The sequence below is a fragment of the Poeciliopsis prolifica genome, unplaced genomic scaffold, assembly GCF_027474105.1.
Source record: "Poeciliopsis prolifica strain line A6 unplaced genomic scaffold, Auburn_PproV2 SCAFFOLD005, whole genome shotgun sequence".
In the NCBI taxonomy this organism is placed as follows: domain Eukaryota; kingdom Metazoa; phylum Chordata; class Actinopteri; order Cyprinodontiformes; family Poeciliidae; genus Poeciliopsis; species Poeciliopsis prolifica.
In genome coordinates this window covers 15,651,433-15,677,129 of record NW_026562380.1, presented here as the reverse complement: position 1 = coordinate 15,677,129, position 25,697 = coordinate 15,651,433, and the positions used below count along the sequence as shown (strand labels likewise).

The window sequence follows — 25,697 nt, the reverse complement described above, 5'->3', positions numbered from 1 at the left end:
CTGCTGATTGTGACATGTCCGGTGGCAATATGATACTTTTGCAATAACAGATAAGCAGAGTGGCGGTAAGTGGTTGGCAGTAAAACGTGCTAAGTGCTTCAAAAGGCTGGAAAGACCAAACGTACAATAAAAGCTCCTGTCACTCCATCGATTTCAGTTTGATAATACATATAGTGTAATTTTAATAATCACTTTTATCAAATAAATAACAGACATGTAACATAATGTAAGTAGCAGTTTGGAGTGGTCTAAAAAAATATCAACGATAGTGATATCCTCCTCTCTTTAGACCGCTGATGGATGTATTGTTGTGCCTTTATGGGCCGCCTGTTCTGTCAGTGCACCATGCACTACCAGCAAGTTTTCCTCTAATCTCTACTATGGCACAAGAAATTGTTCTCCCATTTCAAATATGTGATGTTTTGTTTGATTTTGATGTTATCTCTAGATGCAAATTCCATTTTGGCAGAATATCATAGTTGCTTCCCTAACCAAGTAGGTCGGTGTTGATTCTTTTGAGATTATTTACCTGTTGAGGAAAAGAGACAGAAGAAACAGCAGCAGTTTTATTGTAACGCTGATGAAATGTAGTATGTTATTTCTGCTGCTCTGTAAAACTACACTCAGTTTTGTTCATTTTAATGTAGTACAGGATGAAAAAAAGTCACATTGGCTTATTCTTAAACATTTGGTATTGGTGCAGGGGACCAAACAGGAAACCCTCACCAGAATAGTGATATAGTTAACAATAGTTATGACAGAATTTAATTTAGGCAAACCGATCCATTTTCTATTCATCTTATAAACTACGTGAAGGAGATTTGGTTCCAAAGAGTGACAGACAAATAAGGTCTACAAATAAGATCAAATAAAATGTAATAATAATGACCTTATTGATAGACATGAGACTTAGACTCAGTTGTTTTCCTCAACTGCTACAAGTTAATTAAACTTTAAGATAAAACCAAGACAGAAAAAAAAAAAATCCAATATCTTCTGCATGCAAACAGAAGTGCCCAAGAGAAAGAATGGCTTCTCATTAGAGCACTTAGAAGGAATATTTTATTAGATTAATCCAACAACAGTCTCTGCTGCTCTGCCTGGCTGTCTTTTCACCCAATGCTTTAGTATATTGTTCTCATAAAGAAGTATCTATTTTGGTTCACCCAAAACCACAGGCTCCCTTGATAATAGTTAAAGAAGTACAAAAGAGCTTCAACATAATTACAAACTTCCTGCGGAGTAGCAGCAAGTATCCAAAGAGGCAGGGTCGGATTCAGTGTAATGAAGGAACATACAGTTAGGATTGGACTTAAACCACAACATGTTATTAAAACCAGTAGAAAACCTGATGCAAAACTGGCATTATCATGGCACATTATAATGTACATCATGTCCAATGGTTTTGAGTAAAAGAGACTGGCTTTTCTTCTGAGACTAGCCAGCAATATCTTGACAAAATAAAGAATATCTTTCTAAATATCTTATTTAAATCTCTTAAATCTCTTAGCACCTTTCTGAAGGATTGTTTTGAAGAGGCATTTTCAGATGCCCCTTTTATTTTTCAAAATACTTGCAGTTAGCTTACCTGGACATAGAGTTCTGTCTTTAATTCACTCAATCGCTGTTGTGCAAGTGCCAGAAATCACTTTATTGTTTACGACAAGAAATTTCCACACTCCCTAAAGCGACCCAGAATTTTACGCGATTCCGATTAAACATCGCACTGCTAAACTTTTTGTGTTTTCTGACTCAAATTAGGCGAGAATCCCCAAATCTTCAAACGTAGCCATGCTTTACAGTCCCACCGTCATGTTGTTTGACAGAGCAGCTTGTCGCTTGATACGGTTAGCATTAGCAGCCATTATCAATGTGTTGGCTTAAAGAAACAACAGGGCACAAAAACATTTGCAAAGTATAGTACATGCAACAGCTGGAAGAAAAAAATATAATCGAGTTCAAAATGTTGACATTGTTTAATGACTGTGGATTAATCGTGTTTAAGTGGCCAAAAGAAACATATTAGTGAAATAGTGAACAGCAAACTAAGCTCCCCAAAGGTAAACGACCACAGGACAGTTTTGCGTCTCCATTTTCATCAACACGTTCCAAACGGTCGCAGCCAAACGAACGAGGACGGATGCTGGAGCAGCGACTGAGAGTTGATTGAGTGGGCTCATCGTAGTCAGCAGGGGTCCCACATCATTTTAACGGGGTTGTAATTGACGTATCGATTCAGACAGCAGAGCCTGGATCAATGTGCTGAGCGAGACAAAGCAGAAGGACAAAACTCCTCGCAGAGCAGTTGAAAATGGATAGCGGTGACGTTTTATAACTTGTGCAGTACAATTTGATGGGGGAAATGTTTTCCACAGGTGTCCACATCATACCAAGTATTTTTTATTTTATTTTTTTTTTAGGAAAGCTGACAAGTGGGAAAGTTTTAAACACATTCTTTTGACATATTAAGCTGTCATTGTTCACACAGAAGCTCTGTCCGCAGTGGATGGAAGGAAGATGCAAATTTGCGGTAGTTGCAGTGCAAGCAAACCTAATGAAAGACGTAGCGACCTCGGACTGATTGTAAAGCTTTCATGACCGAGGCGAGGTCAGGCAGGAGGAGGAGAAAATGAGGAAAACAGCAAAGCGGCTCGTTGTTTTCAAGAAGAAGAGAAGAATACATATAACAGTTTGAATACACATCTGAAAAGTGTATTCAGTCACACTGGCTCAAATGAACTGTGATGAAGAATTAACATTTCACTGCAAACACAGCAGAAAGTATTTCCAGGTCTCTGTTTTGTACAACAAGAGACTGGATGAATTTTTGCACAAACGCTTGATTGGATATAGGTCAGGAGTTAGACTGGACCATTCGAACTCATAAATATGTTTTGATCTGAACCAATTCAGTTCTGACTATTGTTCTTGTTCTCTGTGCCAGGGTAGATTTTTGTCAGATATTCTATTGTCAGTATATATATATATATATATATATATATATATATATATATATATATATATATATATATATATATATATATATATATATATATATATATATATTTTTTTTTTGAAAGACAGAGATTACGGGTAGATCTAGTATTGAAGTTTAAAGTAGGAGTGCGATCCCCTCTGCTCTTAAGTTTGGTTCCGGTAGCTTCTAAGGGCGGTCTATTATTTGCTCAAATTGTTCTGAAAGTGGAATGGTCATCGTGAAGATCCTGAAAGTGAGCAGTGGTTAGGCCATTTGTAACTTTAAAAACCTATAAAAGACTTTTAAAGCCAATTCAATAAGAAACTGGCGGCCAACACAGAGCCAATGCAGAGAAACCAAAACTCACGTTTCCAGGTTCCAGTTAAGAGTCGAGCCATTTTGAGTCATTTGGCAAAGAGGATTGTTTTTCCAGTGAGTTACATGAATCTGTCTAGTGCATTTATGGGAAGGTTTTACCATCATTCCTCCATTGAAGGGTTAATGCTCCAAAGCTTTAAAAAAGATCTTTTGGCTTTTGAAGCAGCAATCTGGTCTTCATCCTCTTTTATTTTTTATTATATCACACACAAACACGCACGCACACACACACACATACACACAAGCTCAAAGAGCATTTGCGCCAGTAATTAATTTTTTTCAAGTCAGCATAAGGAACTTCAAAGTTGCACAGTGGCCTTCACAAATAGGAGGAAAAGGTCAGCCAAATACCTTTATAAGGGTAGGACTGATAAATTGCTTTTTTTGTTCACAAATTGTAATTTTCAAGTCTAATAATAAATATGCTTAAAAATCTTCTTAATGTGTTTTAGAGTGTGTGCTGTGAGCTGTGAGTGTCACTAATTTTGACAACCAAACACCACATCCACTGTTCATCAGTCCAGATGGGATGACACATGCGAGTATCCGCTCGATCGCTGAATCAATCAGTTCTGCTCCCTCCACAGACAGAAAGGAGCACCAGTCACTCCCTGCTGTCATGAATTTCAGCCTCTTGCACATGAATTACCTCTCAGGCTGAAAGTCTGAGAAGATCTGGGTCCAGTTGGCCGAAACTGAAGTCAGATTTTTGTTGCAACCAATTCGAGACTTTCTGCACAAACTGCTCGGCTCCGCTTTGTGCAGAAAAGACAGGTTGAGCTGGGATCCAAAGTGCCAACCTTGTCCTGGAGCCGGGTAATAGATCTCCAGGTGAAGCGTACAGACAGAGATGTGGAAAGAAAGACGACAGCACATTTCCCAGCAGGGCCGTGACTGATGGAGTTTTTTAAAGTCGGTGCGTCTCTTTCAGGGTAAATCTTGTTAGGATTGAAGCTGTTGGGACTGCACATCTTCTCCCTCTTGGAGGTGATGGATGGCCGTGCTGTTTGTGACTTCCTACCCATTTCATTGCAGTTCCACACTCGGGACTCATCTGTACGGGAATATCTGAAATAAAGTGCATTTGTGTTGAAAGAGAGCATTTCTTCAAGGAATTCAACTTAAAACAAATGTAATAAATAACTCTGCCAAACCAGATGAAATGGCTCATTTGTTTGAGTGTTGACTGTGATAGCTTTGCTTTTTTTCTTCAATATTCTGACTCCGAAGCAACAGTGATGAAGAGCATTTTCTCTCGTGGAGCCTGAATCCTCGAGAAAATGACTCTTTCATCAACAGACTACTGCTCTAAAAAGATAGAAGGACACAACTTTAGACTTTTCTTTAATTCTCTAGACCTACACCTGCAACAAAGTTAGATAAATATGAAGTAAAGTAATTTTTTGCACAGTGAATATCTAACATCCCAGACATCTGTTCCGCCATTCAGCTCAGTGTTGATAAGGGTCTCAAAAAAGGCGTCAGCAGGCAACTCGAGGAAAGGGGTGGGAAAACATCACTTTGTCTTTTATTGTCTTGCTTTTTTATCCTGTTGCTTTTTTTTAATCTTTTTTTTTTGTTCTAACATGTGACAAAAATATTTAATTATTTAGATTATCAGAGGATAGGAAACCAAAAACCAAATGCACAAAGACCCTCTGATGTTTACAAAATTTGCTTGGAAATTATATTGGACGGACGGATTAGAAAGCAGAATGCGTGAGCTTTTTTTTTTTAAATTGATACTATTGTTTACCAACTAACATGGTCACTTTGAATTTTTTTAATCACTATTAGAGATTACAGCTCTGAACCTCTGTTAAAAAATAATCCTTTCAAACATTTGCAGGATGGGTCAGATATAGTCTTGGTATCAGATACTCAGCCTTAAATCATTTGTTCATCTTTGATCTTACAAGTCAAACTGAACTCAAAGCCGCCGGATTCAAAACTAAGCAATTAAACTAGAATAGTCTGTGAATCGTGACCTTGTTTTTGTAGCTTCTATTGGTTTAAAGATAGAAGGCGATAGAAGATAGAAGAGATTCAAACTCAAACCATTTTGTATGTCGAGTTCGATTTTAAACATATCCCCGGGTCACGCAAGGAGAGAAAAAGAGAGAAAAGAGAAAAACCGCTTTTACTCCACTGCATAGTTGTTGGATATGAAATGAAAAGTAAGAAAACTCAGTTGAAAGGTAAGGAATGCAAGAGATGAGGCAAAGCCTTTTCAAACTTTTTTTTTCTCACGCATGAAAGCTGCCGCTATAAAGACGCGTGGGGCTGATTTTGTGCGGTTCTTATTTCTCTTTGAGAGCGAAAATTTGAAAAACTTCAGCTCATACTCAAACAAACAGATCAAGGAAACATCCTCCAGCTGCGGCTTGAAAATGAGTTGTTCTTCACAACACTAATGGACTGAAGTGAATATTTGGATTTTTTTTTTTTCGTTTACCCTTGTGTAATATGGGTGTATGTAAATCTCAGACTGATTCAAGGTGAGCTGTTTGGGGCTGAAGAAGTAAACGGAAAGCGAATCTTAAATCCCCTGTAAAGAAAAATGTATTAGGGTTAGGGTTACTGTAACCCTAACCCTTTAACAGTGGAGATGCTTTTTAAACGGACCACCAGCTCACTTACTAGAGACAATTTGGCTTGTTAACGAAATAGTAAGAATTTCTGAGAAAAGATGTATGAATTTCATTTTTCCAAACACTCCATTGTGTTGTTAGAAAGGAACTTGTGAGAATAGAGATGTTGCTTGTGTAACACAGTAGAGAAGGGTCCAAAATGCTTTAGATAGATGGGCCAATAGGTTCGGCCATCAGAGCACAATGAGCGCCCAAACGACACACAAACACAGTTCAATGAACCTAAAGAACAATTAGTTTTAGAAACCAAAACCATAAAAATCACAATTGGACAAGACACACAATTAAGAAAATAAAATTACACACAATAAAATACATAAAATAAAAACAACAATACTTGGCCAAGTGCTAAATTCCAATTTTAAATCTATTGGGTGCACCCTGGTAATCTGTACTCTAATCTTTTTAGACCCAGATTAATTAAATCAAATCCCAATTCAGGTCTCATTGAACATCATTCACATGAGGAGAATTTCCTACACAGCAATTAAAAAAATGGTCCGAAAGGCAGTGTCCAAAATGTCCAGGAAACAACAACAAAAAATGTCAGTCAGTGTCTCATACATAACCGACTGTGTGCGAAGACGTGAGTGATAACTGCCTACCACACCGCAGGTTGCAGCAGGGCTCCAAACGCAAGGGAGGAAATCCAGTTCTCTCTAAGTCCAGGTGGGAACGCTCGCCATCAAGGTCGATAGAGGAATCCACTCCAGGAAAGTTACATGGGGAATCCACCTCAGGAACAATCCAGGAGAAAAATAAATCCTGATAGATCTCAGTGCGACACGTTCAGAACAACTATATATTGACTCTGAGTCTGGACACGTAGGACACTTCAGTTGAACAGAGAACAACTGAAGAGCTAACAGTTCCAGCTTATCTTAATGGAGGCTGTCTCAGCTGTCTCATCAGGGTCGGATCTCCCGCACACAATCAACGCTGCCAACACGGGAAAGAAGGCGGAACCTCTGTGGCATTCCGCTCTCTGATGTGTCTAAACTTATTCATGGAAACCAAACTTCCCATTGGCCAGTGTTGTGAAAAACATCATGTATTCTAAACCCAATAGACCAAAAACGTGCAAGCGCACGAGCAGCAAATCAGCCAACACAAAGCAATCAGACTTTATGTTTCTTATTCTTTTTTAGCACTAAAAAAGAAACGCTTACCATCACAGACTAGAAGTGAAAACAGGGGGCCCCGAGTCTACACAGCATAGCATTAAAAACGGGAAGATTTGTTGCTTATGATCTAAGAACACGCCCAGTGGTCATCCAATGTCCTGCATCACCTAAATCTCTATTTGCTTGGAGATGGGAGTGAGGAGATGATTCAGTTTCTGTATCTGTTACAAATACAAAGGCCTTTGTGTGAAAGTATGAGTGTAATGTGTGTAGAAGCATATGTGTGTGTTTGATCTTGGTCAGCGCTTCAACATCAGGCAGACCACCCCGTCTACCCAATCTCTATTCCTTAAAGAGCCATCCCCACTTTATGTGGGTTACACCTGGCAACACGTCTTTGCACTTTAAAGCACGTCCTTATGATGGCTTCACATCTCCCAACTGGACTTTATCTAGTTTGTGGATCGCAGCTAATATGAGGCTGCGAAAGTGAAACCTTAGAATTTCACACATTATGTGAGTTTAACGTACATTCATGCAACGTATTGTGCTGTTTGTTTGCTCATGCAGTACCTCTATCAGGGTTATTTTGTTAATTTCCTACAGAGAGGGCAGCCGGTACTCCCTGCTCGCTTTTGTCTTTTCGTTAATCTCCACTAATGGGCATTTCCTTCTGGCTTCTTGCTCAGACATAAGAGTCGTATTGATTTTCCAGTCTGAATTTTGCCAGCGGAATAAATTCCCAAATGTCAAACTGCTCAAGTAAAACAAAAGGACGAAGACAAGATACATAAAAATTGACAAGATTGACAGGGCGTTTTAATGAAAGCCCTGTTCGGGGAAGTAAGGCTGTTTTTGTGGTTTTAATTTGATTCAGAAGTAATGGGATCACATCTCTGTGTGGCTGTGCTTTTTGCTTTAAGATTGTTATCAACTGCAGTGTGCAAGCCAGAATCAGAATGCAGGCAAACATGTGAAGAAGTATCTTAAAACCAGTCATCAAGGTTGCTGCGTTTGCACTCGGTCCAATATTCAAGGATTGTGTGGCAGGAAGCGAGAACTTAACCTCAGTGAAAACAGTGGACACAAAGACAAAAAGAAGAGATAAAGGTGAGCATTTCCATGCATGCGTCGGACTGGACAGAGCAGTTAAACAGACTGATAGTGGAAAAAAAAAATCTTCAAAGTCATGCAGCTCTGGGCTTCCAGCCATGACAAACCAAGCACCCGGAATCTGTTCATCCACTCCTTTCTTTGATTTAACCAGCTGTGTCACACCGAGGTGATTATTTCTCATTCAGATTTTACCAGAAATGGAAAAAGGGCCATCTGCCAAATAACTTCAGCGTCCCAGGTTTCAACTTTAACTTGATTTATTTTATAGTCTGGGAGATATTTCCTACTCCTCCTCGAGGCTTTATCTCCAGCCCTGTTTCTGAAAAATCTCATTACCTGGACAGTAAGAAATCCTCATAAAACCAACCTGCTTCCTCTGTGAGTCCTCTAACCAGGAAATCATCTGCTTATAAAAATTGTTTGATCACATTCAGGAAGGGCAGAGCTGCCTGACTGCGCCTGCAGCCGGCAGAGATCCCTGGATAAAGGAGCCAAACATCTTGTGTCAATTTTTCTTTTGCATTACATGAGCAGACAGGTGACAATTCATTTCGCAGTAATGCAGTGTAATCATGAAGTTTATGTCATCAACATATGTAATGGGGATACTACTGCTAAAAGCTAGAGGTTCTCGATGCCTAAAAGCAGTCTGACTTACTGCTTTAGAGTGTTGCCTCCATTCAGCGTTGATGAATTTGCAGGGGGCTATTTTTGTACCTCCATCTCCATAAACGCCGCTATAAAACACTGACATTACGTTGATCAAAAGCTCTAAAGATACGTTTGGGACATACAGGACGAAGAAAGGAAGGCTCTTTACAACAGAACTCAAAAACACTCAGGTCTTTCTGAAAATTGCAGATCATCATCCAACAATGTCGCTGCAACTACCTGTGTCCAGTCACAATGGTAACCAGCTGTAGATGGCCGACAATATTTTCTGTATCTTCAACGGCTGTTGTGGGTTTGCTGACATTCAGGTGTAACATTCAAATAATTATAAATTATTATCATTTATATTCTTCTTTAATAGAATTGAATTATTCTATATTATCGATGCTACAAATAATTATAGTTTAAAGTTGAAGTGAGTAATTAAACTCCAGTTTTCTATAGTTCCTAGAATTGTCCAAACAGGTTTGATATTTAGCAAAACAATAAATAAATAAAAAAAGACAGAATGTTTTGTCATGTTTCATCAAGAATATGGCTCTGTTGATAAAGATGAAATGTGACACTAAAAAACAGAAAGATATTTCTGAAATAGTGAAATGTGCTATATAAGGACAAAGGATGGATGGATGGATGGATGGATGGATGGATGGATGGATGGATGGATGGATGGATGGATGGATGGATGGATGGATGGATGGATGGATGGATGGATGGATGGATGGATGGATGGATGGATGGATGGATGACTCGTTTGATTATTTCAAAACACAAAATGTTATGGCATTGGTTAAAAAAAAGATAGTCAAGTTTTATTCATTTCTGAGAAACTGAAATGCACTTCTTGCTGTTTTTTTTTTTTCTTCTCCTGAGGGATCGACACTCTAAACTCAGAGACACAACCTGCTTCCTCAGCACTTACTCGGGGAACATTGCAGCGTGCTGTCAGATTTTGCTCCCTTGCTGTCAGTCTTTCTGCACCTCCAACTTATTAAAAGCTGCCGTACCTACACGGATACACAAACAAACCGACAAGTTGGAGATGCATTCAAAAGTCAGACTGACGTAGCAGAAATTCCCCTCCAATAAAGTTTAGTTCCCAAAGCTGAGATTCTTATGTTAAAAGCAAAAAAATGAAAATAGTTTTGCACAATGAGAAAACAGAACAGTAAGAAATAAAGGACAGAGTGACAGTTTAAGTTTCAAACTGCAGAATAAATCAGTCATTTGTCGACAACTGATTTAACTCTGCCAAACACTGAAAGTGAAGGTTGTTTTTTGTATTCAAAATAAACTGCAGACAGCCGAGTGAGTCTTTAAGAGTCCACTCTCTTATTAAAATAAACCTGTCAGACCAAACTCGATCTTTAAAACTATTAAATAAATGTTTCTTCAGTTTATATTTTCCAATTTTCTTCAGCTCATCTGTAGTGAATCATTTGTGGGTTCTTCACTGTTCTTGCTAGCAGTGTTTTGGACTATTTGATGTATCAAATTTTCCTGAATCAGCAGTCCAGCTTGCTTCTCACTTGTCTATTTTAAGTCTGTTCTATGTCATTAAGAGTTTGGTGCTGGAAGTGCTGATGTAACTTACTGTATATAACGTGCATTTCTTGTATTTCAGTGTGAGAGAATGCTCTAAATATCACATTACAAAACAGCAAAAATTCTACAAATTACTGCTATATTCAACATATTAAAAGTAGTTAAAATCTAATTCATGTGCAAAAGCAGCTTTGAACTGAATTAAATTAGTTTGAGCTTTTAAAAGAGATTTTTACATAGTTCAGTTCTCCTTGTCAATGTTTTATGCAACTTTCCAGAGGAAATAAAGGTTGAATCTGGACAAAGAACCAGCTAAAGTGGACTAACCTGTCCACCAGATCAGGTTGTTTATTTGATCTTCTTGCAGCGCTAAGTACTAAGGTTGCTCTGCGTCTTTTCTCCAGCGGTCTGTGACGCACTTTGACACCACGACAAAGAACACGACACAAACTCTGCGAGGCAGCACTACTGTTTTTCTGTGCAGGTCAGGATTTCAATATTCAGGTTTACACGCCATTTCACTGAAACAATGAGCAAGTAAAAGCTAATCCCCATCGACAAATCAAACTGCATGGCAAATCCATACATGGCCAGAAGAGGAACGTGATCCGTGGACGACATGAGAAAGTCAAGCTGCAGGAAGGCTTAGTCCAGAATCCCTATGCAGGAGGACTTTACTGTATTCTGCTTAGCATCAGGAGGGGAATGTACACTACATCAAGATTACTGTAAATGTTTTTGAACATAGTCGCAAAACAAGAGCCTGCATCGGAGCTTTGGTTCTGTGATGCAGATGGACTTACACCAAAGCCTGACCTCTCCTGCTGATGGACATATGAAAGTTTTCCTTCAACAGAAGACAACTGCAGCTGGACCCGACGTCTTCTATTTTTGAAGATAGCATGATGTGGGCGGATTTGTTTGTTCTTTATTCTACATTGACTTTTAGACAGACAACACGGTTTAACTGGGAAAACATTGAAATCAAATTTAGTTGTAACAGTTAGAAAACTTCACAAAGTCCCTGTCAATGTGAAAAAAAAACAAAACACAACCGTATTGCATTTTGTGAAAAGCCTATCCATTTCCTTCTCATGTGGTTTATGTGCATCAGTTTACTACTTTTGTTGGTTATGTGTTTTTGATGAATTATAAAGATAAATGATAATATAAAATATTAAAATCCTGAGGGTGATTTAGTCGGATTACATAACATTTTCTAAACATTTTGCATTCCACGCAATTTCAGTAGCTGCAATGCAGATTACCGTTTAGATCACAAAACAGTAGTGTGTTCACAAAGGGGATTGAGTCAAGAGTGACAATGTGATTTGGCAAGGTAAACGTAACCTCTTTAACCGGTAATTAACAGGATAAACACTAATAACTTTAAGTTTTTTATAATAAAAGGTTTCCTTCACACCTAACCAACATACTTAGATGTTTGAGTAGACAAAACAAAAAAAAGCTGTTATGACCTAATAGAGCGTTGAACACATTTGATTTAAAAACAGAGCATTGCTGAAAAATGTTTTATCGGTAATGCTTAACATTTTTGGCTTTGGGTTTGTTTGAAAGTGAGAAGATGCTTTCCAACCACGGCTTCGTATAAACTTTAAGAGATCGCCGCAACCTCTGCTGGACCAAAAGTTTGCCAGACAAATCATACCAGGATATTTTCTTTGTAGTTAGACTGTTGTATTGTTTGCGTTGACTGGATTTCTCCGTCGCCTCAGGACACGGGGACAACTCAGAAGCAGATAATTGGGACAGCAACGCATTCCTCATTCTCTCCTGGGGAGAAACCTGTTCTCCCTCTCTGTTGGCGCTCTGTAGAGTTACTTTAGAATGAGCCTCGAAATCTGCAGGGTGCACTGCTGACACAAACTTGTCTGCTCTCTGCACTATTTTTGACGCGAACCTGCTTTAGTTCCACACATTTTTTTATTTTTTTTTAATCTGCTGACATAGCTGCTTATGTCAAGAGACGTGAGCCAGCTTTGTTCCAGGAGCTCCGGAAAACAGACTTTTCCACTTTACACTTATGTGAGAGGAACGATCCTGTTCTTTGACAGCGTATTAATGGACGCTTGGCTGGGAGCTGGAGGGAGAGCAGGACACGGTCTCTGTTTAATACGGCTGCCTCTGATGTGAGCATGTAAACATCCACCTTCTCTGCTCTGGCCTTCACCCACCTGCGTGCCAAGAGGGCCGACGGACAGGGGAGACATAAACAGTTTTAGTGTATTTGTTTTCGTGCGAGGAAAAGTGGCACGCTGCCTTTTCACGTTACACATCCGTTTTTGTTTTTTTCTTTTTTCTTAATATGCCATGGGGAGCTATTAGAAAAAGAAAATAAAAGCTAAAAGCAATTTGACTCAATCGTTGTGTTTATGACTGAGTCAAATTGCTTTGCAAGTCACTCAGGCTCTCTGAGCTGAATGTGGAGCCTAAATGAGACAAATAGATACTTAATAGAGCGATAAAACTCACTCTGTGTTGGATTCAAACATTTACAATTGTTGGTGCTGGTGTAATTCTGGGTGACAGCTTCGGCTTATGCGTTGGACCCCGGGCCCTGGCTCCCACAGTGTGTTTGGACAAACAAATTATCTGTTATTTATGTGGTGAATTGCATGATGGGTTTTGAAATGAGCTGCAAAGAGGCTGATTTGAGCCTGTCTACTATCATTTTCACGTCACAGTTTGGGCTTATATTCACCCCAAAACTTTCCACAGGCATTTTTTTTTTCTTTAATATCTTTTAAAAACGCCTACACGCACAATCGCTGTAATGTATTCCCCATGGCGGACTTTGCCGTGGGGAAGACTGGAAGAAGTGACGGTGCTGTTCGATCTGTGTCACCAGTGTGGTGGTCAGAAGGATCTTTGAGAAGGATAGAATTTGAACCGGCAACCCACTGGTTACTGGATGAACCCCCCACCTCCTGAGCCACTGCGACCCCATAAAATAAAATCACTGCAACCTGAAAATAAGTGTAAACAGCACATTCAAAGTGTCTGACGCAGCCAACAGAAAATAGAAAAATTCCCATGCATAAAAGGTGTGTTTGTGTGTCTATTTCTGCCCGACTTCTCAAACAACCGTCTCTGCAGTCTACTTTCTGTAACTCAAGACGCATTGATCTCTGGCTGCATTGCAGAGTCAGTTACTTTGTCCATAGGATGTGCCTGAGTGACCTCTTTGCATATTTGCTTTATATGCTCACTTGTGTCCAACACCGCATACGAATGAAGCCTCAAAGAAATACTGAAAATGACCAGAGATAGGCAGCTCTATATGGGCTTTCATGTAGAGCTGTCTGTCCTGCTGACATTTGGCTCAGTTGATTGATAGGTTTGGATATGACCTCCATTTACCCTTTGAGTGTCTGCTGAGAGCGCTCCTGTTAAGTGCAAAGGTGGAGAAGAAAGTTTCTATCTCCTCCCAGGTCTCTGACCGTTTTTCAAGTAACCTTGTTGATTTCACTCTCTGACAGACAGTAGGTCATTCATTTCAAACATCAGCTTTGAAATGATGATAATTTTGACTCCCTTATCGATATGGAATATCTACCCTCAATATCAACGGTGCAAGAAAACACATCGCTGTTCTACTTATAGGATCCTGTTGGATTCGACTCCCTGCTGGGCCAGGTTGCCATTGAATCTTTATGGAATTGGATTCAGTTCCTCATTAAGTCAGGTTATCTCTATTTGGTCACATGGCGGTCTTTTCTGAATTTATTACACATATGTAAAAACACATGTAAACCAAAACTAAGAACATGCTATCAGAGGAATAAATATCTTCTCACATCCTTCGCTCCAAAACGCAACACTATGCCATCATAACTGGCTGATACTTTATAGCTTTGGTGGGACGTAATATTTCAGAAAGCATGCTTATTTTCTTAGACCCATCTCTGTTTAGCCCACAATTTCTCAGCCTGTAAAGTTTCAGGTAATAATGTGTCTTTTAATAAACCATGGAGATCATAAAATGTGTATGCTTGCTATCTAGAATCCATGAAGTGTGCACATTCAGGGGAAAAAGGCTTATGCCTTGTTTTGATGTGTACGCATTGCTTATGAAAGCCCTTGCTTTGATAAATAGTCCTGTGAGTCTCCGCCTTTCTGTAACATCTCTGCTCGTGCCTCTGCGATTCATTGGGAAATTCGTCACCGATTGTTTTTTTAGATTAATTTATCTTCCATGCGAAGACCCAAACACATAGATTTCTCACACGGTAAACTCATCAATCCTTTGTGTTTGTGCGTCTCACAAAGGTTCTGCCATGTGTGAGTTTTGTCTCTTAAGAATAATGAGTTTAGCTGACTGTGCTAATGGTCCGTGATGTTCACGAGTAATTAGTTTGAGCTCATCAGGCAGGTTTGAGATGGATCAGGTGACATTTATTATTGTTTTATGAATAGTTGAGGGGTGCTGCTGGGTGAAAGTGCCAGCATCTTCCTGAACAGAATAAGAATAAAGAGGCTGCAGTTGTACAAGGTCAAAAAAAAGACTATTTTTATATTGTGTAGATGTGCTTAAAGGTATTTCTCACGGTAAATATTGTGAAAAATAAAACTACTGTTTTTGTCCAAGTGCAAATGATCAACAGTAAACACTTTTTAACAGTTGACACAAAGAAAATCAATGTTTTAATTTCTATAGATGCTTGCCAAGGGCATAATGGTCAGAAAATGTGTTTTAGGTGATAACCTAAAACACCTAAAGTGACCAAATATCAAGGTATTTACACATAAAGTACATTTACATTCTGCACTGTTTTATTTCAATGCCGAAGTTCCTTTTGAAAAAAAATCATTTGGAAATATGCTTTGTATGAAACAGTGAGGATTTCAGTATTTATTGTAGATTTACAGCAAGATGGTACTAAGCCAAAATCACACCACATGCTAGAATTTTAGGCTTTTTCTTCACTGCGATCTCCAACAGAATATATTACATCTCTTTCAAAGGGCTTCTGTTCCTCCAGGGACAAATCCTTTGGAAGAAACAGGAACAAATTCTCACCTCCTGTCACCAATAATGGATTATGCTCTGTTTGTACAGGGCTTGTTTGGCTGGTGGGCTCCAGACAGTTTGTGTTCTTTTCCTAAAAGCTGCAATACCCTCTGAAAAAAGTAGATTAACACATAAGCAATACTTAATTTGTCATTATCAATGTAGTCTTCCCTAATTAACGTGGCAGAAAATCAATTTTTCTTCTTTTAGTCTTCCATCTATCCATTTGAAAGTTATATTTTAAAAAAATTGCCACACCTTCTTTTTGTTTCACGTGTCTTTGAAATATTTAACAGTGTTATGTAGTAGTTTATGCGACTTATACAGACGACAAATTATGTATAAAGCAGAAATGACAATGAGCAGCAACATCAGCTGGATTGAAGCAAATGAAAGCAGCTGGTATTTCAGTGACCTCCCATTTTTCGCCTTCTCTACAGAACATAGTGAAGCCCACTTTCTTCTCGGCCATATTGAAATGACTCCAAACATGTTATATTCTAAAACAGCTTAAAATCTACAGGTGATGTATATTGTTTTGCTTTCACCTTTTTCTGTTAAAAGTGTCTTTTTTGTTTTGTTGTTTTTTTTTTTTTTTACTGAGCACTCTTTTAGAGCCCTTATCCATCTTTATTCATGCACCGTGTTTAAATTTAGGCCTGACGTTCTGAGGTCACATATGACACAACAGGCTTGCGTTGAACTCTCCTCCGTCATGCTGTGACCTACAGAGCTGCGCAGTAAATCAGTTTTGTCAGCCAGCCAGCCATAAGCTCAGGTTGGGGAACGTTGGTCTTGCTTTTTCTTTTGTTTTTTTCTACAGTAGTGTTCAGGAGCAAATAATAAACCTCAGTAATCGATCTGTTTTTTTCTTTGTTGTTTTTTTTTTCCCCCCCATCTTTCTTGCAGTCTCAGCAGAAGTGCATTGTGATATTTGCCTTGGTGTGCTGCTTCGCTGTGCTTATGGCGTTGATTTTCTCGGCAGTGGATATCTGGGGAGAAGATGAAGAAACGGAGGAAGAGTGTTCCAGTAACTGCAGGTGAGATCTGCTGAAGCAGAGGTTCCCTGTGACACTTCTGCTCTGATACCTGAAGCCAGTGATCAGTTAGTGGAGTCGCCAAAAAGGGGTATACACATTTAAATACATAAGTATTGATTTATACCAATTTTTGGTTCAAATCCCGGCACAGGGTCTTTGCATGTTCTCATGACTGCGAGGTTACTTGGTCTTTATAAACTGTCCTTAGCTGTGAGTGTATGTGCATTGTTGTAGTGAACCCATATTTTACTAGCCACCATTTTCAAATAATAAAATGAGTAAAACTGAACAACATCTTTACAAAATGACCAATTTATTGATCAAATAAACTGTATCATAGAGCATTTTTCCACAGAATCAAGTTTAACGCAAAGTGCTTCACGGAGGTTAAAAGCGCAAATGCAGACATTAATTTTGCTAATTCACAGATGGTCAGTTCATACATAAACAAAAAATACTTAGTGCTCTCACAGACCAATAGCATCACAGTCCTGATGAAGCTGATCGCTGTGAATTTCACACCCTTCATCCCAATAAACACGTGGTATTCAAACTGGAAGCACGTCAATATCGACACAACTTCACTAAACAAGAGCGAGAATCTGCTTTACCCCCTCAGTTTTAGACTTGCTCAATAACTTGCTATTTTCCTCTAAAACAACAAAAAATATATATACTAAATCCTAGAAGGTTGCATGAAAACCATCACGATGATGTTTGACATAAACATTTTTCACATTGAAATCTGACAGTCACTGTTGAATAAATGATAAATATCATCTACTAACCACAAAACTCTACTCTCTCTGGGATGAGACCTTGAGTAATATTAAGATAAGAGACTGAAAGGCTGAATTAAATCACCCTCCTAAGTGGGTGATTATAGGTCATTGACTAAATCTTTTGCTGTGAAATAATCTAAGAAAGTCTTTTGTGCTGAGCTTGAGTCTATTGTTTATGACATAATAATAAAACAGGAGAAATCTGTAAGGTGGTGAATATTTTTTTCACCGCACTGCAGGCACCCCATACCACGCTGAGCTATGTGTGTTTTACAGGCACTACTACTGCAATGATCACATGACATGTTAACAAATGCAGTTTATTTTGCAGTCGGTGAAATAATGTCGGTGACATGAGCTCTCCGATGTGGCACAACACTAAAACGTGTCGAAAGCATTTCATTGTTCAGAAATAGAGTCCCTGAAAAAAGACCAACGTTCAGTCAGATGTCTGTCATCTCTACCTGAATGCCAATTGCACAGTAATGAACTTTGTGCTATGACAGTGTACAAGACAATGAGTGTCAACTGCATTCAGTGACGTTAACAGATTTCAATAAGTTAGTGGCTGAATCAGATCGGGAGGAAATTCAGAATGCTTTTCTTCAGACTGTCTGATGTCACATTGGAAGTTCTTCCATCATTTCTTTGCGAAACAGTTTCTTTAATCATTGGTTCACAGTTGTTTTTGGATTGGAAACACAATTCTGTCTAAGTAATTGGCCATGCGGTAGATTCTTCAGTCTTGCTCTAAGCTGCTCCAAAAGTTGGAAAAAGAAAAAACTTTTTCAAAATTATAGAGTCGAAGCAAAATGTAAGAATATGAATCCCGAGACGAGAGGCCTAAAAACTACCTCAGTATGTCCTGGTGGTCCCGAGTGAAAGCGGCTAATCAGCAGGTGTTGAGCTGAAACAGCAGTTTTTATTTCCTCCTCCTGCACTTCCTGCTGGTTTTCCACCATTAGACCCTCAGCATTCAATTTAGCATCCCGCCTCAGATTGCTTCTCCCTCTCTCTCCTTCACCCCTCATGTCTGTGGCCGTCAATTCTCCCCTTCTTCTTCGCTTCCTCAAATCAACCATTAGCATCCTTTCAGGGAACTCAACCAGGCATCCTTCTCCCTCCACTTGAGGCTGAAAGCGAAATCCCAACTTGTGAAGCTGAATGAATTTTTCTTGTCCACTGAAGCATCCCCTTGGGTCACGCTGAGCGATACGGATGAGGTTGAAGAAGGGCGAACCAGATGGAGGGAGACGAGGCTGCTGAATAGATTCATCAGCCTTTATTGGCTCGCAGTCAGGGATGACAGGGGTCTCGTTCGTTCAAGAACACTCAAAGGAAGTTCCAGAAATCTGTGCTGTAATACTTCCACGTGAGCCCTGCTACTCACATGGTTAATGGTAATGTTTTCAGTGAAACTGAAACAAAGAACTAATAGGCATTGAATCAATACAGACCAGCAGTAAAGCGCTTCATTAAAGCAAACATGTGACTCAACTGAATGATTAATTTGATTTCCTCTGAATAATCTAAAAATGGCAGACCTTCGACTCTTGCTCTGTTCCTGCTAATGTGCTTTTGTCATCGAAAAAGCTTTGTGAAGCCTCACAACCAATGACTTAGGAGTTAGATTTCCTTTGTGTTCTGTTGCGGTGAGATGAGTTGCCAGTAGTAGTAGGCCTTCAGTGGAATGAAATTACACAATTTCATCAGAACATTTCTCATTCTATAATAAATTCAGTTTTATTTATATGGCACCAATTTATAAGAAGCGTCGTCCCAAGCCTCTTTACGGGGAAAAAAAAATTATTTCAATTGAATCACACATGAATTCTAATTATTCCCACTTATCAAACAGTACAGTAAAGTCAATTTATTACTCAAAGTAGTTTAGAAAGTGAAGGTTAATTAACCTAATTAATTTCTTAAAGGGACAGTATTAGGAAAAATTGAATTTATTTAACTTTATATCATGCTATAGCATTATTCCCCCATTAAAACCATACCTTTTATCCATCCATCCATCCATCCATCCATCCATCCATCCATCCATCCATCCATCCATCCATCCATCCATCCATCCATCCATCCATCCATCCATCCATCCATCTATTTTCTAACACCCTGAGCTCATTATAAAAGCTCCTTCTCACCCCAACTCTGGTAAAAATGTTATAAATAATATTTTAATAACAACTGAAGTTTCTTGATTGGGTTATAAATTGGCAAAAGCATAATACTGCCCTTTTAGGCTTTTAAGTTGATGAAAATAACGTGAAAGTAGCTAATCTTATATTTATATTTATATGTCCCTGTTCTTGGCCCAAGGTTTACCTGACATCTGTTCTAATAGCACAAACTCAACCTTAGGTAATAAAACCCAGGTGAACAGGTTTTCCCTGCATCCATAACTCCAATCAACATTGATATAAATGCCATGAATTACTTAAACTCCACATTTTTGTTTTCTGCAAAACAGATGTGGCATTGGCATTTCTATTAACTTGTTCAAAATGAGTAAAATATTTGATCATTAGCCAAAATGCATGTACCACATGTTTGATTTTTACACTGAGTGCTACATGCTCGATATGGAAGCACATTTGCTCTGAAAGTGTGTCATATTGTGAAACAATATCCCGGTTGTTTCATTTAAAGAAAGGAACGTTTTTTTTTCGTTCGGTCACATTCTGGCTCTCCTCCTGTTTGACTGTTTCTGCACACAAATGCAGCATGAAGTTTACCCAACTGCTTTGTTTGCTGCTGGGGCTGAATGGCACCCATGACTGCACAGATGGGTTACAGAGGAGGGAACCAGCCACAGACAGCGCGGACTGTATAAATCAATGAATCTTCTGCCAGGATAAACAACCTCTGCCTCCCCGCTTTGTCTGATTTTCATACAGAATCCTGTCTGGATGTTTGAGCCAGTCACAATCACTATTCATCATACCTCTAAGCCATTAGAGAAGACTCAGTGCATTTGTTTCTCAATAGGATTATGCCTTCCTCCACTTGCTCTCCATCCATCCTGGTTTTCAATCATTGCAGCGCATGCATTGCAGCTGCCCAGGCCTGTTTGTGTCTTCACAATTTGAGGTACGGTTGCTAGAAACCGCTTTTCATTTCATGGACTTTAGAGTTAAAGAAATCAAACCTTACAGAATCTATTGGCCAGTTTCACATTGTTGCCATTTCTTCGCTGAACTTATTGACCACCATTTCCATAAGGACATATTAGAGGTGTTATTATTAGACAGTATGTGAGTCAAACAGTTTGACCCTTGGCCAGCTTCCACAGACTGACTCGGCTCTACTTTAGCCAGGAATACATTTGGGAGCGGAGAGCTGGCAACTGGCCTCTCAGTTTGATTCCACTACATTATCACCTAAAACACATTTTCTGACCATTATGCCCTTGAGTCATGTTCTGGTTATGTAAAAAAAATAAAAAGAGATGCCACTTCTTGCCTGGTACAGTCTGGTCCCCAAAATAATGTCAGGGCTCAAAAAGGGGGATCAAAATGTCACAGGGACAGGCGTGAAATTAATCTAAATAAACAGAAACCCAAGGAACAAGTAAACCCACTGGACCAAATTTGACCACCTGCAAACTAACCCAACCAAACCCCGGCAACAAACGAACAAAGCCAGCTAAATCGACTGAATCAATACAGTGCGTGTGAAGTCTTGTCTCTTCTGCAATCTTTAATTGCAGCTTGAGAAAATGTCACAGTTTCAGCAGGAGTGACTGTAGTTTTGTGGATGAAGACATAAAAGGGAGAGCAGAAGAAAACAGATTCAAAGGATAGCCTCAAAATTTGAAAGTGCAGACTTATCTGAAAAGACGTCCAGACTTTTATTCGCTTCTATCCATAAAGAGCTTCATGACTAAGAGAAATGCATCTTGAACATTTGTTTATCTAATACAAATACTGGTGATGAAATACATTTACTGTAACCAAACAAGCAAGCAATATGGACAAAGTGTACTCTCCTTCTCTAACTGCAGGACATTGATTTACAATCCAATCAATGTAAATGGATCAACAGATCAATCAACAACATCTAAAGAAGAACAAAGTGAGACTCAACAGCATTTGATTATACAAATAGCAAGGGAGCATACTAAATGGAAAGGATGAAGGTGAGAATAACATAGATGGCAAGAAAAAACTGAACCAAATGAGTATAAATATCTCATGTGTGCACAGTGGGTTACAGAGCTGCACCAAATATTGATGCTGTTTGTGTGAGTTCAGAATGAACCCAGTTCTCAAATCTAATTTGGCTGCATGCAATAAATTTGTGACAGCAGCCTAGCTCAATAGTGAGCCCTCTGCTAATCCAGGCTGTAAACATTGTGACACAGTGTCTGGATATTAGCAGCATCATTTTGTAGTTAACCAAATTAACCTTTGAGTCATACTGACAGCCAAACCAGCCATGCCCCGATTGTTTATTTGATTAGATTTAAAAACTGTAATGAGAGTTGCAAACCAATTATCATTAAGTTACACTTTTCAGTTCCGGCCATTCTCTCGTCACTGAACTGGTTTCCTTGTCAGAAGTGGTTATGAAAGAGTCTTGGAAAGCATTTTGTCCGGTTGCTTGATCAACCAAGAAGCTGTAAAGCTGTTCACCCACACAAAACAGCTGCTTGCTTGTCTATTTTTTTTCTCTAAAGATTTGGCTGTCCAAAATTGTTGTTTAATCCCGATGGTAAGCCAGCATCTGTTTCTGAATAGTGCTGAGCTTGAAAATGGCAACAGAAATAGGTTTCTCATTCCTATTCTCTTTTGTTGATTTAATTTCATAGAACTTTGTGAAACATAGGAAAAATTTTTGACTAATGAACATTAAGGCTTAAACATCAATCATGAATCCACTTTCCCCATCATTTGACATTTATATTTAGGCTAGTGCTGATCATAAGGTCCACTACATTTCTGCAGAGAATCTAACAGAGCGTGTTGGCCTGTGATGTATTTCACACAATCTAGTGAATCAAACACGCAGCTGACACATGGAAAATCTTAATGAACCTCAGTATATTTCCTCAACGCGCACATGGCTACTGTTCTTCTCCAAACCGCTGATGATTACTCTAAAATAGATGTTCTGTGAATCCATATATCAAAATATCAATAAAACCAATACTAAGGCTTTATGAGTATTGGATCAAAACGAGCACGGTAAGATCAATACCTGGTGAAGCGTTATTTCGTTTTTCTGTTGTAGCTCCTCAAATCTACCTCAAAAAAGATTTTGTTTTGATTTGCTCTCAGATCATTTTTCTTGGGAAAATGAACAAAGTAGTTTGAAAATTACGTCAGTATCCGACTGGTATCGGCAATGCAATGCTCACATATGCTCTAAAATATATCATGTGGCAGGAAACACATTTAGAAATCAGGGTACAATTATTGCTCCAAAACCATACATCAACAGTGCTGTGAAATATTTTGCCCAGCTAGCAATTTCCTGCGGCTGTCTTTTTGCAATGTAGACAGACAGACAGATATAAAATCCCTAACGTTAATATGAAGTGAGCAGCAGAGATGCAGCAAGAATATTACACCTCAAATGAATCCATTTTCCTGAAAAAGCAGAAATGAAGCTGGCATTGCGCTCATCTCATCAGTCCACTGCTGTTCCCGATATTTGCTAGAGGCGATCTGCAAAATTTAATAATGTTTAACGGAATCTGGGGGCATGTGTGTGGAAAAATTGGATTTCACTCATTAAGCAAATGATCCAGAGACGAAGGGAGAAGAGCGCCGTTAACTAATTTGCCTTTGGTTGAAGGTAAAAAAAAATTAAAAAATCTTATTTCATTAGCAGTGTGTATAATTCTGCCACGAAGGTAAACGGGTAATTGCGCTTTGAAAGACTAATGAACATTAAGGCTTAAATTTCATTAATTCTGGCTGAAATTGACACACTGTAATAAACATTCGAACTAGGTCAGTCAAGCAGTGAAATGAGGAGCAGCAGGGACAACTGTCAGCCATGAATCAGGGCCCATGACTAAAGACAAGTTAAGGACACGAAGATCCACAGGGCCAACACCTATTACACATGAAATGCACCAATAAACCACACTTGCAGTGAAACTAAGAGAAAAAAGACATTTATGATGCAAATCTGAGTCTCTGAGCCTGATTTTGCTCATACTTGAGGCAGTTTTGCTTTTACTATCTTTCTCCACAGCATCGTGGTTGTGGAGAACATCCCAGCGGACATGATGTTCTCAGACGACAGCGCCTCCCACCTACCTCTCTCCACGGGGCTCAACAGCTTACTGGACAAAGCTCGAGTCGCTGTGGAGATTGTTTCCCCCGTGTGGTTCCTCGGCCCCTCTGATTACGAGTCCAGCTTCTACCCTGCTGCTGGGCAGGTAAAACAAGACAAGCTGTCAGACACTTTACACCGCGCAGGTTGTGATGCTCATTGATATATATATTGTCTGTTTTATATTTCCCTGCTCATGTTTCAGTTTTTGGTTTCAGTGCAACAGCAAAGCCCTCAAAAAGTAAAAGAAGAGAACAAAACAAAACAATGTTTTATGACAACTTTTTTCACATTAACTTTGTGGATCCTTGCAATTATATTCAAAAAGATGCAGCCAACAAAAGATGCTGAAATGATTACGGATTTTGAATTAATCCAGTGAGCAAAACAGCAAGATGATAGATTTGTGTTTTGACAGCATCTTAGTGAGCATCATCTTTCAGCACAAAGTAAAGCTTCGCCAGTAGAGAGATGTCGTTTCGCTGCTGTTCTCAAAATGACCTGTCGTCTTATAAGATAAATGTGATCCATCACGACGTTCTTCGTGTGCTGTAGGTACACGCTTTGTAGTTTTAAAATAGACTTTTTGCTTTGCAAGTGGATCTCTAGCACTAATAACCGTGACTTTCACTGGAAGCAGAAATCAAAAACATCACAGACACTGCAGCTCTCTAAACAGCATTAATAACATAAGTTCAGGAAGTGAACTGTCTCATTAGGACACTCAGCTCAGGGTCTGTTGGGTTGTTTCAGGGCAGGGCTCTGCTGTCCAGGCTGCAGGGACTGAAAGACAAAGGAATCCAGCTGAAGATCTCCACAGGAGACTTCGACTCAGCAGAGCTGAAGACGCTCGCAGACAATCACGGTGAGCTCGACCCTTCTGCTCTCTATGTTTCACCTGCTTTTAGCTAAATACGAGACCTGTTGGCTCTCCATGTTTAAATCTGTCAGAAATTAAATGTCCTGGACATGTTTCTCAGTTAGTCTCTTGCTTTGTCGTTCATGTCATAAATAACCACTCCTGTCTTTCATTGGCTTAAGCGTGGACTTTTACTTATTTTATTTTTCTTTTCCTCCCAAATTTGCAGACGCCGAGGTTCATGAGGTGAACATGACGGCCCTGACCAAAGGCTTCCTCAAGTCGTCTTTCTGGGTCGTCGACCGGAAGCATTTCTACATCGGCAGCGCCGGCATGGACTGGAGATCTCTGACCACCGTAATGTAGACCTGCCTCAGAGTACATCATGAGCAAAAACGGAAATATTACGATGGAAAGTGTGGAGGGAAATAATCAGAATATTGCAAAAAAGGAGGCAAAACAAGTGTGTGTTAAGCATCATTTATTCACGTGGTGCTTTGATAAAAAAAAAAAAAAAAACAGAAAACAGATGAGAAAAAAAGTTCTGGAATAACTAGAAGAAATAAACACAATAAACTGGAATCACTGAGAAGGACTGAAGTAAAGTAAAACAGAAACTAGGCTGATGTAATCAAATAAAGAGACTAAGGAACAAAGAATAACAATGACATTTGAATCAATGAGCCAAACCCCAGAACAACCCAAGATGCTGACACGGAGGACTCAATAATTACGAGAGCTGCTTGTAGTCTTCCTAGTTTCAGTTGTTTTGGTTTGTTTTTTCTTGCTGAACCATAATTTACACAAAAAAATACAACAATAACAAATAAATAGCTACATATATTTTCAATGAGTTGGATTACTGTTGAAAACTCCATGCATTTCTGGAACTTTATTCACAAAGTGAAAAGAAAACAACAAAGCGTAAGACAGCAAAGACAAGAATCCGACGGGGAAACACAGACACTGGTGGGATTAAATACGCAAAATGGAATCAGGGAGCATGCAGTCAAGGGCCGAAAGGCCAAATCCTCACAGATTAGTATTTCCCAGCCTTCTTTCCTGTTAATTATGATGATTTTCTGTTTATAGTACTCAAAATATTACATTTTTGTATTAGAATATTACATCATTCCACTAAAAGAAAACATTTATAAGAGAGAAATATGGGTTTACTGAAAGGTAATTATTTTTTTAAGGTACTGTTAATCTGACAAATGAGCCTCA

At 39.0% G+C, this 25,697-nt stretch overlaps 1 protein-coding gene across 1 annotated transcript in view; it reads left to right on the top strand.

The window, feature by feature from the left end:
* The window catches only part of LOC129359708 (inactive phospholipase D5-like), a 57,618-nt gene that overhangs the window by 18,122 nt on the left and 13,799 nt on the right, over window positions 1-25,697 (top strand). Inside the window, exons 2-5 of the mRNA XM_055029528.1 lie at window positions 16,405-16,535; window positions 23,531-23,717; window positions 24,365-24,476; window positions 24,700-24,827. Coding sequence (XP_054885503.1) covers window positions 16,405-16,535; window positions 23,531-23,717; window positions 24,365-24,476; window positions 24,700-24,827 — 558 coding nt within the window. The remainder of the gene's footprint in view (window positions 1-16,404; window positions 16,536-23,530; window positions 23,718-24,364; window positions 24,477-24,699; window positions 24,828-25,697) is intronic.